Genomic DNA, 16281 nt, shown 5'->3' on the forward strand with positions numbered 1-16281 from the left:
GTCATGCTTAGAGTGCAGTTTGTTCATGACGAGAAAAATGATTCTTTTCCATGGGTTAATGCTTCCATAAACATTGTCTATTTTCCGTTCTCACCCGTTGATACATACGGCCTAGAAGCACCTGCGAAATGCTGACTTCACTGTATCTGAGATCAGGGACAGGAATACACCCCAACTCTACAAGGCCAGCAACTGCGTCAGTCTGGTTTGCCCCTGTACCGCACACTCGTCGGCACCCAGAAGGCACTCAACCAATCACAACCGAACAAATTCAAGAAGAAAAAAGGTAGAAATTCCATCTTGGGGACAAATAGCATGTAAAAGTAGATTTGGTGTTTGTTCTTTGGTCAATGGTTTGATGAAAAATCCCTAAGGGGTGAAATTAATGTATAAATTCTATCTTCTGTATATTTACATTTTTATAACGTGACTCAATTTATTCATTCAGCAGATAGTTATCGAGTGTCTCTTCTTGCCAGGCATTTCTCTAAGTGCTTGAGATACAATACTCTATTGTATTATTCTATACTAGGCCAACAGGTAATAAAGTAATTAGTTGGTAGGAAAAAATAAAGCAGATTAAATAAAGGATATAGAGCTGGGGGTGGGAGAAGCTATTTTAAGTGGGATTGTCAGTGAAGGCCTCTCTGAGGTGATATTTGAGGAGAGACCTGAATGAAGCATGGTGGTTAGACAGACATTCGGAAGATTCTTCCAGTCAGAGAGATAGCGAGAACGTCAGCCTTGAGGTGAAAAAGGACTTGCAATGTTTGAGGAGTAGTAGCAAGAAGACGATGTGACTGAGCATGGTAAGGCAAGGGTGAGAATACTAGAAATCCTCTACTTTGCTTGAGAAAGAAAAGGTAACTAAAGGCCAAATTACATACATTGTTAAGATTTGGAAATTTTACTCCAAATGTCTTGGGAAACATCAGAGAGCTGAGCACAGGAGTGACACGAAGGGACTGACTGTGTCAAGTGGCCGTCTAACTGCCATGTAGAGAGCAGAGGTAGAGAATCAGGTGTGGAGGCCAGAAGGCCAGGTGGGAGGTCTCTCACAGAGACCCAGTGCTGATGGTAGCATGGCTGAGGGACTGTGGAGGTAGTGAGAAATGGAATAGAGAGCGAGCATATTGAAGGGCATAAGAGATCCTTCTGGCCCAAATAACTGGACCAATGGTGCCATTTCTAGAGACTGGAAAAGGCTGAGGAAAGAACAAGTTTGACAAGGAGTAGAGAGAAGTCAAGGATTTGGTTTTAGACATGAAGTTTGAGGTGCCTTTTAGATATTCACATGGAGATAGCAAGTAGCCAGTTGGTTATATAAGTGTGGTGTTCAGAGAAGTTGAAGCGGGGCATATGGACTTGGGAACAGATGGCATAAACTCCAGAGGGGAAATGCCACTTGTAACTCTGATCTTCTTTCTCCACCTGCTCCACAGACTGTGGCCTCAGGGCCCTAGGCAGATAAACATCCATCATGTTGAGAATCACCTTGAAAGTGGGACACCACCAAGAGCCACAGCTCAGAGGCCAAGACACCACATGTGCTTCCTATCCTCATGGACAGAGCAAGTGGGGTAAGTCCCCTTGCATCTTTGCCTCAGGCTGTCCACACCTAAAAAGCAGTATCATACACTGTTTCATTCTCCTTGAGGAAGAGGCAGAAGATACCACACATGTGACAGTGCAGAGAGTTGTCAACACCTGGAAGAACTCCATGGCTGGAACCCAGGGTAGGGAGACTTGTGTGTGCTTAGGTGATCTAGTTCTAGAAAGCAGGCTCTGTTTTCTGATTATCATCCTCAGCAGAACTTGGTACAAGGTTCAGTCAACTACCGCTGCTGACTCGCTGTCTTCTCTTGAAGTATCAATACTTCAGTCACTGAGTGCAAGCTGACACAGTGTGCCAGGTAATTGCAAATGCTTCAGAAGATAAGGCCTCAAATCTGGCCCCTCTCCTATCAGCTCTCCAGTACCTCAAGAGAGATCTAGAAAATCATGTCACTTCCTTTCTTAAACCCTTCCAATGACACCCCATGGCCTTAAGGATAAAGTCTGAACTTCTTAGTCTGGCTCATAAAACTCCACAGGATCTGGTCCTTGCCTCCCAAACCCACCTTGTCTATGGCTGCTTTTTTAAATATACACCATGTTCCAGGTATTAACGCTTTTCCTAACCAGCTTTCAGGAAAATGTCCTTTTGTGGTGTATCCCCTTAAAATGACCCTCACTGCCTTATCTACCTAGAGAATTTCTACTGATTCCTCAAAGCCCCAGTTCAAGATCTTCTCTGTAAAGAATTCCTAGGCCCATGCAAGCAAAACTCTCTCCTTCATCTGAAACAGCACTGTACTTAATTTCTCCATTATGGTACCAACACACCATATGGCAATTATTTACAGAAAGTCCATGCCCTGTGCTACATTGTGGGCTCCTTTGAGAGAACAGCCTCAGAGGCCATCATCTCTGTGTTCTCTGTACCTGACACATGGCGAGGTAAGCAGCAGAAGCTTAATACATCTTGGCCAATTGAAGTGAATAAATGGGTTAGAGTACAGGAGTCCAGAACAAAGCCTGTCCTTCTAAGAATAAAGATGGCAGCTTATTAAACAGTAGAAAAACATGGCGACCAAGCCAAAGGCAACAAGATACATGTTAGGGCTTGATCATGCTATGCCAGTCAGGAAAGTGAATTAATTTGAACGAATATTAGGCTATTGGGAGCATAATTTGTATGCCTCTCTTCTTAGGAGCCTTCTCCTAGACTCGTACTTGAGTTTCCATGGGCTTTCCAAGGAGGTTGGACTCAGCCATGGAGACTGGCTTAGCCTTAGCTGGTCCCATAGTGAGGATTCCTGGAGGGTAGCTTCCTATGGGAGTTAGTACATCTAGACGTCTTGGATACGTCCAGAATGTATCTCAATGACCCCTGGGTCTTCGAATAGCACAGTGGGTACAGGGAAGACACAACCCTGCTGATCTGCAGTGATCTTAACCTGGTCAGGTTGCAGCATATAACCCCGAGTGTCTACGGGCAGTCAGACAGGATGGCTGCCACCCCTTAAGGAATGTCTGTGAACCTGAGACACATCATTTGCTTATGGAATGTTCTTACCTGGCCCGTCGATCTTGACTCCTGGAAAGGGGGGCACCGCATGTCACACATGGTAGTAACAGGGCGGGTGGGTCAGGGTAATGAACGTCCCACTCACACCGGCAGTTTCTAGCCAAGGACCCGGGACTCACCTGAATCAGATGGGCTGCACTTTCTGGGCTGCCGTACCGAAGGTCGTGTCCATTGATGGCTAACACGCGATCGTTCTCCTCCAGCTGACCGTGTCGGTCTGCCACACCACCATTCAACACGTTAAAGATAAAAACCCCCGGCTCATCCACCCTGCGCACCAGTTTTATTCCAAGCTGCTCCTCAGGGCTGCTTTTGTGGAGAATCACGTGGAAACTGTCGTCGCGGGGCGCGTAGGCATCCGGCGCCTGGCCGCTGCTCCTGCCTTGGAACTTGCGCTCACGCAGCACGGTGAGCCGCAGCACCTGGCACGGCTGCCGCAGGAGGCGCAGGGCGTAGTTGTGAGGCACGTTGCTGATGTCCATCCCGTTGACCTGGGCGGGGGGGGGGCGGGGACCGGAAGCTAGAGCGGATCGGCCAGCTCCCCCTGCCACAACCCTTCCTAGAAGGCCCAGGCTCACAGCATCAGCAGGACCCTTCCTTAAAGCCTGCTCTGGTCTGTCACCTCTCCTCTGTCTGAATCTGCAGATACCCCATCTTCCAACCTTTCTCCCAGCTCCACTTTCCTTCTGTGCTACCCGTGCCACCTGTTCAGCTCACTCTCGGTGCATGCCATCTCTCTTCCACCCGTCCCTGCACAGGCCCCCAGGGTTATTCACACAGTCCCAGCCCTCATTCCTGTTGCTTGCCAAACTCAGTGTCCAGCTCAAGGGGTGGGTGGGGGCAGAGGACACAGGGAGAAAAAAAGAAGAAAAAATAGGAAAAGGCAAAAGAAGAAAATTTCTCATTTAAGTTCAAATGATTACACTAAACTGCTGCTGAGATTAAACTAAGCAGACATGGTCCTTCCAATGATCTCCAGGGGAATTTTTCTCCCTGGGTCATGCATCCTAGAACGTCCGGGCCCCGCCACTGCACATGCGTGTGTGTGCATGCGTGCAAGTCTGTGGCCTTCAGGTGGTCGCTGCCTGCAAGGTGTTTTGCCCATGTTCTCAACAAAAGGAAAAAAAAATCTCTGTATAGTTTCAAATAAACTGATGTGAATGAGTTTCTAGGCTCTCTTACTGAAAGCCTGGATCACTTTATCATGCTACTCGAATGTCCTCAAGCTCGGCCCTCTCATTCGTGCCTCATTATCTGCAGGGCTGATGCTGCTTGGGGCTTTCCGGTTTTCATTACCCTGGCTAATAAGCTGGCTCAGCCGGAAGGCTGCAGCCCCTAGTGGTGGTCACTGCTTCGCAAGGAAACATCACAGGAGCACAGTACTCTTGCAGGGTCTAAGGACAGGGGCCCTGCAGAAGAGAGACAACATTCTTGAATTTCTGTGGTTGGGTAGGGTTTCTTGTCCTTGCAGCCAATGGTTAGAGGAGGCTCAGGTGAAATTTTAAGAGGTCTTCCTGCAGCCCTCCATCCCCGGTTTTTTTGCAGCCTCTCCAGGGATGGATGGAGGTTCCTGTGCACAGAGCAGCTCACCACCTTTGTCCAAGCCCGGGGCGGGGGGAGCTCACAACCCTTGCTCTGCTCGGTCACTTGTCCTGCGTCTGGTTCCCCCCATCGCACCCAGGCCAGGAGAAGGCCAGGGCATCTGCTAGACAGACCTGGCAGCCCTTTGCCTGCCGAGGCCACATGAAGGTCCTAAGAGGCCAGCGGGAGTTCCAGGATTGTTGTGACAACTGCTTTAAATTCTTTCTCCTCTTATTCCAAAAAAAAAAAAGAATTTCTTTGCCAGAGAAATAGCTCATGATGTGTCAGGAGCTGGCCCCTCAACCACCTGGAAGGAATGGGATGAAACTCTCCTCTGGGTATCAGACAGGGAATACATGACCAGGGCGGGATTTCTTATCACTCTTGCCACATGTCTGACTTCTGTCTGATCAACAATTCTCCCTTCATCCTTTCTCTTCTTCTCAAAGTTCTTCCCTCGCGTCCTTCCTCACACCCAAGCCTCAGAGCACAGAAATGCACAAGGTGTGCTGTTCCACCCACCTGCCTGCCCCGGAAGGTCTGTGGCTTGGTGGGAATAGCTTAGGATTTCTTTTTGGGTTTTCTCGCGGAGGGCCATTAAGCCACCGGAAATTTTCCGTGGAGGGGTGTGTGAATGGGAGTGACTAGATAAAATACAAAATGTTCCATTAATCTGCTCTAAAAACAACATATGAGCTCCAGTTTTATGTTATTTTATGTTATTGTTACTTAAAGTAGGAGGAGAGGGTAGAGAGGAGGAGGGAGGGACTAGGGACAGAAGCTGGAGGGGAGAGGAGAAAGGAGGGGAGGACAGACAAAATGATACAGAGGGACGAATACTCTTCTACAGAAAGAGGGAGTGACTAGAAGAACAAGATGGAAGGGGACAAAGATCTGTCTCAGTTACAAGTCTCAGATGAAGAGTCCTCTCGACAGAGTAACTACGGAAAGGGACGGCTTCACATTTATTTAGCATTTCCTCCATCTATCCACTGACTGGCTCTGAAGGATTTTTCTTGAGCGCCTTTCCAGGGCCCCACAGCGACCGCGTCTACCTTCAGGATGATGTCCCCTGGCAGTAGCCGGCCATCCCTGGCAATCACGCCGTCCCGGTAAATGTGCTGGATGATGATATGGACCAGCGGGGTTTCGCTGCCTCCCACAAGCCTAATGGAGAGGCTTTCGTTGGGATCCACTCGATTGATCTTGACGCTTGTAATTTCACCATCTGGAATCAGGTGATACAACCTTGGAAAGACTAAAATGGACAAAGACAGTATTTATTTAAGACACCCACCCAACGGACATTTCCAACCACTCTTCTTCTTGCCAAACTTTGGTTTCAGCCAAACTAAACTATGCATCGTTCCTTGTACATGTTTTCCATTTTCCTGCCTCTGTGCCAGCAACAGTTTCTCTGCCTGGAATGTTTTTCATTCTAGGCCTAGACCCAATTTTTTCTTCAAGACTCGCATGAAATGATCCCTTTCAATTACACTCTACCTTGATCCCTCTCTTTCCCGGCTCTGTCTAAACATCCCATCTCCCCTCTAAAGCTTCTAGTGCTCCCAGCACTGAGCGTTCCGTTATCATCCACGCCATTTCTTGCATCCTCCCCTGACTCTAAGGTCTTTGAGGACATCATTTCTGGCTGTTCCGTGGCTGTGTGCACAGATCCCAAGTGTCGGCCAAGGCCTCCTGAGGGTGGAGGAGAACGAAGGGTCATGAGGAATAGACTACAGTTTCAGCACTCACTTATCAAGGAACAAAACAACACACCCGCTCTTCTGCCTTCTCAGGCCATTTTGAAGATTTCTCCCTGGAAGACCCTGCTTTTGCAGGCTTAGGGAATTCCCAGGCCTCTCAGACACTGTTGTCAATAAAGGGAAGTCACACAGCCTGATTCGTGACCAAGGAGAGATGGTGGCTTCCAGAGGCTCATCCCTGATCGGGCTGCACTGCTGAATTCAGAGCTCACAGGAGATCCGGAGACCGAGCCGGGTGCCTCAAACTTTATCTTTTACCTGAAGACTCTTCTTTCCACATGAAATCTTTCACGGGTCCCCACCAGCCCCCACCCCACCCTGCACCCACATGCAGAAGAGCTTCCTTTGTTGTCTGGTTTGATAGCGACGGAGACAGCTGAATGGCTTTATTTTACACGTGAGCACGTTTGAGCTTAGAGCAGGGAAGTGACAGGGTTGGCAGGAGGCTGCAAAGTCAGGTGGCCCTCAGAGCCAGTCACAGCCTGGGGCTCCAGGTGACCTGCCATCCTGTCACCTCCCTCGGGTTTCTGTGGAGCCGGGGACGCACAGCAGTCCCACAGGGGACTTGCCCTATAGACCTATAAGCCAGCAATGCTGACTGGAGCCGTCCTCTGCCTCAGTCTGGGTAAAAGCGTGCAGAAGGGACACCACTAAACGCCAGGCGAGCTACACCTAGTCTGGGGGCGGCGGCAGCTCCCCCCGCCCCCACTGTTGCTTGAGTGTGGGTGTGGAGGAAGGAGATGCTTTCGTCTCCTGTAGCTGCTGACAGCTGCCTTTGCCCTGCGAGTCTCTCTTTATGAAGTCATCTGGGAGGAGGAAAACTGCCGCTCTGGCTCTGCCTAATGTGCTCTGTTTTCAAAACCCATGACCCTAGTCCATTTTCCCTAATGAACTATGAGTTCATTAAGAAGGGCTCAGCTCTCCAGGAACAATACAGAAAGAATTCAAATTACTTCAAAGTGTTGTAGAACATGATAAACAAAGCAATTCAGCAGCCAGAGGAAGCCTGAGAGGTTGCAAACGTGGGTCCTCAACCTCCACCGGGATGTAATTTAACGAAAGCCATGGGCTTTGCTGAAGGCTGTGGGCAGCAGCCTTAATCTGTCAGTTCCTGGTGCTAACAGTACTTGGGCGATTGAGTTCAGTTAATGTTTAAACTACTTTGATTACATTAAGTAGGCGTTACCATAAGCACCTGTTGGAACAGGTCTGGTGACCGGGAATGGTGATTTTTAAAAAAATCACTTTGAACAAAGAAAGATTTAGAAGTAATCATCAAAGCTGCTGGTTCTTGTTCCCCTCCCCCTGCCTGTCTACCCCCCTCCCCCCACCAACAGATTTACAAAAACCATCCTCCCAAACCGAAACTACTCAGGGCATTTGATTTGAGTCTGAGAGGACACCCCCAGTTGCATTTGTACATAATGTTCATTAGAACCATGCCAGGGAGACCCTAGTGACCTTGAAGAGTTAAAATAAGTTTCGGTGTGTCTCAGTGGCTCTGCCAGTTGGGCATCCTTCTCCTGATTTTGGCTGAGGTGTGATCTCGGGGTTGTGGGATGGAGCCCCATGTCAGGCTCCCTGCTCAGCAGGTAGTCTGCTTGGGATTCTCTCTCTTCCTCGCCCTTTCCCCCCAGCTCTCTCTGTCTCTCAAGTCAATAAATAAATCTAAATTTTTTTTTTCAACTGCCGAACTTGTGCTGGTCTGGAATAAAATAGAGTTGTCCAATATGGTGTCCTCACCGAAGGACTAGGGATATGATGTTATTTACTGAGTGTTTGCTATGTGCCAGGCATTGAGCTAGCCAGTTGCATGCATATTTTGGGGGTTTAGTCCTTACAACAACCCTATGAAGATTATTATCATCCCTGCTTTTTAGAGGACAGAATGCTGGAGCTCAGAGAAGTTAAATAATCTGGCCAGGGTCACACAGCCAATAAACAGCAGGGCCTCTTTACCCACATAAAACGGATGGATAAACTATGCCAGGGGACTTCACGGGACCAACCACAGGTTGCTGAAGCAGTGAGACTCGAAGGCCATTTTTTAAAAGCTTTGTTGCCTCACAAATCCTGAAAAGACCATCATTACCAGCCTTGCCGAGTCCTAACACCTCACCCCATTCTGGAGTCATAGCTTCCTGGAGCATCTGAAGAAACCCATTCTCTCCCACTCTAAGCCCCCTGCACATGTAACATGGCGGCCGTCTTCCGGGAACGTCGCGCAGTTCCTGCAATAGCGCTCTGCGAAGCTTTCAGTGTGTTCACTGCCCCAAACCAAGACTCCCAAATGCCATCCAGGACCCTTCTGATCCAGCCTTAACCTCGTCTCCCACTACCTTCTAACAGAGAGTCAAGATCCCAATGCCCATCCAGGTCATAAACCGGCCCCGTAGACCCAGGTTACACTGCCTGCTTGGAAGTGATGCTCCTTTCCCTGGGGCTGCCACTGCCATTTATTTATAGCTCACTCCTACGGTATTTTATTTTCTCGCAGTCATGAATGAGCCTCTTGGAGCTAGGAACTGGATTTGATAATCTTTATATAAAGTTATAGAGCCTAGGCCAGCATCTTTCACACAGGAATCTCTTACTTAAAAGGTTTCTGCAATACACATGCAAATAAATCTTATGCAGAAAGAAAACTTTACATAGAGGAGAATCCAGGACGCTTTCATAAGAGGGAGGAGTGGCAGAAAGGGAGTTGTAATCCCATATTCACTGCACACTCAGCAAAATATGCTTCACCCTGAGGACACACTCACGAGAGAAACCCTGTTCTTACAGACGCAGTGACAGTGAAAGCTGGCACTGCTATAATAAAGATGCAGGTGCTTAGGAACACAATGGAAAGAGGACTGAGGGAGGCAGGGAGGGCTTCTAGGAGGAGGCAGGGCCTGGAAGGAGGAATGAGAATGGCAGCTGAAGGAGCGTGGGAGTGAAAGTTGAACAGCAGCCTGGAAGGGAGAGAGAGACAGTATTCCCAGGATGTAATGAGCTCAGAGTAGTGAGAGCATGTAGTGTGTGTGTGTGTGTGTGTGTGTGTGTGTGTGTGTGTGTGTCTGTGTGCGCACGCGCATGCGTGCACCCACAGAGGGGAGAGGTGACAAGCTAGAGGGATTTTCTAGGACTGTTCATGGATTCTCTGACGGTGTGATGAAGCCAGTGGTTTGGAATCTACCTCTCAAGCCCCTAGGAGGGGAGGGCACTTAACCCAGGGGTTGCTGGCGCGGGCTCTGGAGCGGGAGAACCCGAGCTAAGGTCCTAGGTCTGTCATTTTCTAGCCGGGTGACTTTGGGCGAGTTCCTCTCTGGGTCTCTGTTTCCTCATCTGTAAAATGAGAATCACCATCATCCCTACCCCTTAGCACTGTGACATCTAGCGGACTTAGGACAAACACTACCTGGCACACAAGAAAGCTCCATTTTTTAAAAAAGCTATTGTTGCTGCTCTGAAGTTCTAACATAAGATAAAAAGAAAGTATTTCCTAGCCGCATTTATAAACACAAAGGATCTAAGATCCAACAGAAGCCTGGATTCCAGAGCCACATTGCCTGAATTCAAACGTTAAGCAAGGTAATTTGGGGCAAGCTAAGTAATCTCCCTGTGTCTCCATTTTCTTATCTGTAAAAGAGGGATAATAATAGTAGCCACTTCATAGGTTTGTTGTGAGCATTAAATAAGTTAATGCATGAAAAACATGCTCAGAACCCCACATTATATGCAGTCGTAATAAGAAAAAAATACTTACATAGCATTTACTGCTGCCAGCCATGTTGTAAATGCTTTTCACTTAATTTTTATTATTTCTTATACGTGTTAAGCTAGCATCTGAAAGTGAGGGCTCCAAAACCTATTTGCTCAACCTCTATGAAAAGAGAACAATCATTTCTGCCTTTGGTTACTTACGTAAGAAGTAGGCTAATCAAGGCAAAAAATATTTTATGCCCTTGTGAAGAGAGGTGTCCTAGAAAATGGGTGGTGGTCTGGTCCTCATCACCTCTGAGGCCATTCTGGAAGCCCAGCCCATGTCCAGACTCACGGGGGAGGTCACTTACCCTCTGGGCCAGTGGTGTCTTCAGAATTTTCTCTGCCCTGGTCAGCTTGGTTGGCAACCGCACTCCCACTCTTTGTCCTTCGAAGAACACTCAAAGCTCGGTTTATTTTTTTAAAAGATCTGCTTCTGATAGTGGATCGCTCAAAGGGCCGTGCTGAGATAAAAGAAAAGGAAGAAACAGTAGCTACACATTCACAGAAACCCTCTTTAATGTGCATGTTTGGTCAGATATACACAGGAACGTAAGAATTACCTGCTTACTTCTAGGTGGTAGGATGATGCAGTTTGCCTCTCTGTACTGTCTCCATTTTCTACAGTGAAATACGTATGGTCTAAAAGCCTGCTTTTCTGTTTTGCTGGGCTGGACTGAAGGTAGTGGCACCCTTCTTGAGCAGCATGGATGGGAAGGTGCCATCACTGTGGGGTGGTGAATCATCAGGCCCAACTTTGCCCCTTCCACTAAGTTCGATTACATGTTTTTAGTGATCTGAGGTACTTGTGGTTTCATTTCACTTTGGAGAATTGGACATTGGATTGCTGCCGAAACTACCAGAATGATTTTGCCCTTAAAAAAATATTTCTAGAACTTTCTACAGTAAATATCCCACAGAGGGTAATCTCAAGGCGAGGAGCCCATTCCCAGGAAACCACCCATTTGACTCACCCCTAGTTCGGTTGCTCCGGCCAGAGTCCAATGGGCTGTCTGCTGGCTGACCATCCTCCACTGCGGACACGTAGGCAGGGTTGTCTAGGCCAGGCTCATTTGTCACCAAGGAGACAGTGGCAGCTGCAGAGACCTCTGCGGAGAGTGCTGTTGCCGTGAGGCTCACACAGCCATCTGGGCAGCCATCTTGAGAGCGCCTCTTCTTGTCTTTTGTCAGGCCATAATGGGAAGCACCTTTACAGCTGTAACAAAACCAGTGGGAGGTCAGAAAAGGCTTTGGCTTTGCTCATTGTTCAACCCAGCTTCTTTGAGTACTCATGCTTGCCGCACTTGGAACAGGAGTTGTTCATTCCTATGTTCCCCCCCATCACATGTAGGTACTCAATATACACTTACCAACTAAATGATTTGGTTACTTGAGAAAACAATTTTTAAAAGATGCTTTTTTGCATTCTCTTAAAGCACTCTCGACACTGGCCCCTGGCATGCACATTTATACAGTTATCATGGTGTCTACAAGTCTAGAACTTGAGGCGGGCAGTCTTCAACTGTTTGGACTTGGTAATTCCCTCTTGTTGGTGTTTATTTTGACCACAAAAGCCCTTAGTCACACTCAGTCCTTTCTTTTGGGGTTGGTTCCCAAAGCACTGAACATAAGTACAAAGCTCCTCCCAGATTCCATATTTAACCGTCCGCAGAAACAGAATCGCCATCACCACAAAGCCACAGGGGTATTCTCTAGAGGCAAACTTGCTGGCTTCCATGCTCTACCTCTGGGCTGCTGGCCAGAACCAGGGGCCGGGGGCTCCTGTGCACTGAAGTCCCATGTGTTGTCATGTCCTCTAACATTGGGAAAGTAAAACTACATTCATGGTCTATAAAAAGAAAACCATCATTGTCCATAACCATTCACTCTCTATGTTGAAGAGCCGGCTCAAGGGGCAGGAGGCCAAGGTGTAAGCTGATCTAGGCCCATAGTTTGCAGAGAACGTACGTCCATGTATCACTGAGAAAGTCATTTCAGCCCTTAGGTAGGGTTTTGGTCAGAAGACGGGGATGAGTTGACGATCTCATTGTACCGTGGTGAGCAGGTGGCCGCAGATGGCCCCACCAGCTCCCACAGTGGCTGTGAAGGCAGCAGTCACGAGGGTGAGCCCCTTTAAGAACTGGCCATTTGCTTATAATGGACGTGCTAATTATAAATTATTTTTATCAATTCATTACAGAAAATCTTATGCAGTTGAGCTTTTTAAAATAACCCTCTGAGAGCCTATTTGGAGTGATGCTTTGCATTCTTGAAAGTGAAAGGAACTCAGCAGCAATCTATGGTTGATGTGCACACAATTTACATGGCCTGTAGAAACACAGAGCTGGTGGACAGAATGGCTTATTGTCTGGATCTGAATCCTTGCTCTGAAATTAGCCTGTGTAGTCTGGGGCAACTCTGTTAACCTGGTTAAACTTCCTAATCTACACATACATTTGGGGCTGCTGTGAGGTCGGGTTGATATTAAGTCAAGATTTTAGTACCCTGCCGGAGAGAACAGTAAGTTATCAGGAGATTGTAGCTACTTCCATAGTTGATCCATTCTGGGATCCTTGTTCGTTCACACTCTAACATCCCTGAGATTAGAATGCATGGGTGATGGAGGGAGTCATGCAGCTTCTACTGCCAAGCTGTAGTCATGATGCAGATGCCTTTATCTGAGCAGGGCAAACACAGTCTCAGGGGGGCCATCTTGTAACTTCCATTGAGTTACGTCCATTCTTGGGACTACGCCATTGAATTGAATTGCCATTCAAGGTCTTAGAAAAGATTACATTATGATTCAGCACTGAAATGAAAAGTTACTGTATACATAAAAAGTCTCGAAAACAGAGCAGTGGCACGTAAGTTTGATGTTGCTGAAGCAAATCGTCATTGTTAGGAGGAGAGCAATTCCATGTTTTCTTGCAAAGAGACAAGTAAAAGCTTTATTTGCTTAGAAAGAAAGATGCCCCCAAGGCGTTAAAAAGCGGTGTTATATTTCATTACTGAGGTCATTCAGTAGGATTGGACTATTTCATGCCAAACAATACAACTAGAGGGCAGGAAAGGTCACCAAATTTGTCTGAATGGATTTCAAAGCCACAGGAGTCCGATGTGACCAATCCACTCACTGCAGGGAAATCTTTAAAGGTGTTTTGGAATAATTTAACCCGTGGAAATATTTAAAACTGTTGGTACATAAAATATGTTTTATGATCAATGACATCTTAGATTTGATGAAATGTGGTTTTAATATTAGTAGAAAAGGATTTTGATTATACAATCCTATACCCTTATCTTATAGAAGATGAAACAGGCCTCCTGTTTTTAATGCTAGTCTTTCCCTCACCAAAGGAGTTCAGTCTCCTTGCATGAACTGGTAAGGTTTTACTGTTCTGATTAGCTCCTTTGGCTTGAAATTGTTCTGCTTAAAAATAGCAAAGTGGTTGATACGGGAAACTAAAAAATTGGAAGAACCACTGTGTGATGGAAAAAATAAAAGCCAGCATGCATTTGAACAGCTCCAAAGTCATAAAACGGGAGGGGAACACTTCTGCATAAGCCAGCAATATTTGGTTAGCAATGCATGGGAAGGAAGTTCCTACACTATTTAGTTGGACTGGAAACAGTCTTCCTTTTTCTCAGGGCAGCAGTGCCCTTGACCATGTGGCCTGCCAGAGCAGGAAATGAATTTTCCAGTTGGACAAATGGCTGGTAAGGGCACAAGCCATGGCTTCCTGGGAGGATATAGCATATCTCAGTGGAACAAAGGGACATCTTATTTCGTTGTTACATCCATGTGGAGGATTAAGGTATTTAAAATATCTGAAGACTATACCCTTAAGAAACCGTTGCTGTGCTAAGTCCTGGAGGTTCCAGAGTCACATTTTTTAGTCTAGGAAAGGAAAACCTTATAAAATGGGGAAGTTACTTTCCCTTTGGCCTCATATCGTGGCTATCCTTACAACAGTTTGAGTGGGGGGAGTGGGTACAGAATCTAGATTTAAACATTCAGACTCATGTGCCTTGTATAAAAAATGCTCTGCTAAAGCAACTCATAATTGTGTGATGTTTGCTCCAGTTTCTTGGCTTAGCTTGAATCCAAGGCACAGAATGATCTATGAAGGTAGCAGCTTGTACTCACTAATTATCTCTTTTTTGGTGACTAATACCGAGGCCTCTTGATTTATAAGCACAAAGAGGGGAGGAGTGGGGAAGAGCTGATTAGCACTGGCCAGTACAGGAACATACAGTGAACCCTGAGCTGTGTTCAAAGCAAGCAGGATTTATTCTCCCTTTTAGTTATCCCGAGCACTAAGTACTCTCAGGTGCTGATGGGTGATGGCCATGAACTTGAAGGATGAGCACAAGGAACATAAAAAAACCATTTTTCAAACAAACTATGCACTTTGGATATGCCATCTGTTCAACAAAGCAACTCTGAAAATCAAATTTTTTTTTTTTTTTTGTAATAATTGTGTTGGGATCCTGAGCTCCTATACCAAAGTTAGCAGAGGCAAATCAGTCTTAATATAAGAAGTGGACAACGGATGTGCCATGGAATTTTTGTTTTTTTCTTTTTGTTTGTTTTGTTTTTTTTGCAAGAGGATGGGGAGCAAGAAGAGAAAATGAACTCCCTTCTTGCAAAAATTCCCAAGTCCATGAGTTTGCTACTAACAGGAGTTGACCTGAAGCAGGATAGACCCCAACATAATTCACAGAGGCTCTGATGGGGTGTCCTGCTGAATTCAGCCCACCAGGAAGCATGAACTATTTTGGAGTGGAGGGGTCCCTTCTGACAGTGAACTTAGCCGCTTAGGATAGAAGAATATACATTGTCTGTAAGAAAGAGCCTCAATACCTCACCGTAATAGTCTGGCTGACTACACAACCTCCCTTTGCTCTAACTTCCCTCACATTCTTTCCCTCTTTGTTCACTTCTGAACTAGGTAAACATCAAGTCTGTTCTTCATGTTGAGTTCATTAATTGCCCAGTCTGATCCTACTTTAAACCAAGTCTTGTAAACTCATACGCTACTGAAGGGAGGAAATGAGGATGGCAAGGCCAGGTGGGGACCATGGTGAGGTGTGCTGCTCCATTTCAAGGGTCCAGCAGCTGCTACAGGCCTTCACTGGTCCTTGTCTCCAGAAGACCAGCCTAAGAGAAGTTAGTTAAGAAAAAGAAATAAGATAGATCCAAACTGGACAGGAAGAAGTAAACCTGTCACAATTGGCAAATAACATGATATTATAGAAAACCCTAAAGGTTCCACCAAAAGACTATTAGAACTAAGCAATGAATTCAGTAAAGTTTCAGGATATAAAATCAATATACAAACTCTGTTGTGATTCTATATACTAACAATCTCTGATAATTAAGAAAACCGTTCCACTTACAACTGCATCAAAATAAAATACCTCAGAATAAATTTAACCAAAGAGGTGAAAGATCTGTACACTGAAAACTGTAAGACACTGATGAAAGAAATTGGAGATGGTACAAATAAATGGAAAGATACTCTGTGCTCATGGATTAGAAGAATTAATATTGTTCAAGTGTCCATACCATCCACAACAATCTAGACTCAATGCAATGCCTACTAAACTTCCAAAGCTATTTTTCACAGAAATAGAATAATCTAAAATTTGTGTGGAACCACAAGAGACTTCCAACAGCCAAAGCAGTCTTGCGAAAGAACAAAGCTGTAGGCATTGCCTGATTTCAAACTATTTTACAAAGCCATAACAATCAAAACATTATAGATTGGCATAAAAAGAGATGTATGGATCTATGGGAGAGAATAGAGTTCAGATATAAACCCACGCATATATGATCAATTAATTTATGACAAAAGCAGCAAGAATATAATGAGAAAAGGGCAGTCTCTTCAATAAATGGTGCTGGAACACTGGACAGCCACATGCAAAAGAATGAAGCTGGACCACTGTTTTACACCATATCCAAAAATTAGCTCAAAATGGACTAAAGACTTGAAGGTAAGACCTGAAACCATACAACTAGAAGAAAACATAAGCAGTAAGCTTCTTGACATT

General features: G+C 46.0%; 1 protein-coding gene across 5 annotated transcripts in view; it reads right to left on the reverse strand.

Annotated features, from left to right (window-relative positions):
- LNX1 (ligand of numb-protein X 1) overlaps positions 1–16281 on the reverse strand; it is a 199771-nt gene that overhangs the window by 23741 nt on the left and 159749 nt on the right. For all 5 annotated transcript variants that reach the window (XM_057309693.1, XM_026508887.4, XM_044387733.3 and 2 more), the window contains 4 exons: positions 11199–11440; positions 10536–10688; positions 5767–5969; positions 3250–3621 (listed from right to left, as the gene is read on the reverse strand). In XM_057309693.1, coding sequence (XP_057165676.1) covers positions 3250–3621; positions 5767–5969; positions 10536–10688; positions 11199–11440 — 970 coding nt within the window. The remainder of the gene's footprint in view (positions 1–3249; positions 3622–5766; positions 5970–10535; positions 10689–11198; positions 11441–16281) is intronic.

Source organism: Ursus arctos, unplaced genomic scaffold (assembly GCF_023065955.2).
Source record: "Ursus arctos isolate Adak ecotype North America unplaced genomic scaffold, UrsArc2.0 scaffold_9, whole genome shotgun sequence".
NCBI classification, from domain to species: Eukaryota; Metazoa; Chordata; class Mammalia; order Carnivora; family Ursidae; genus Ursus; species Ursus arctos.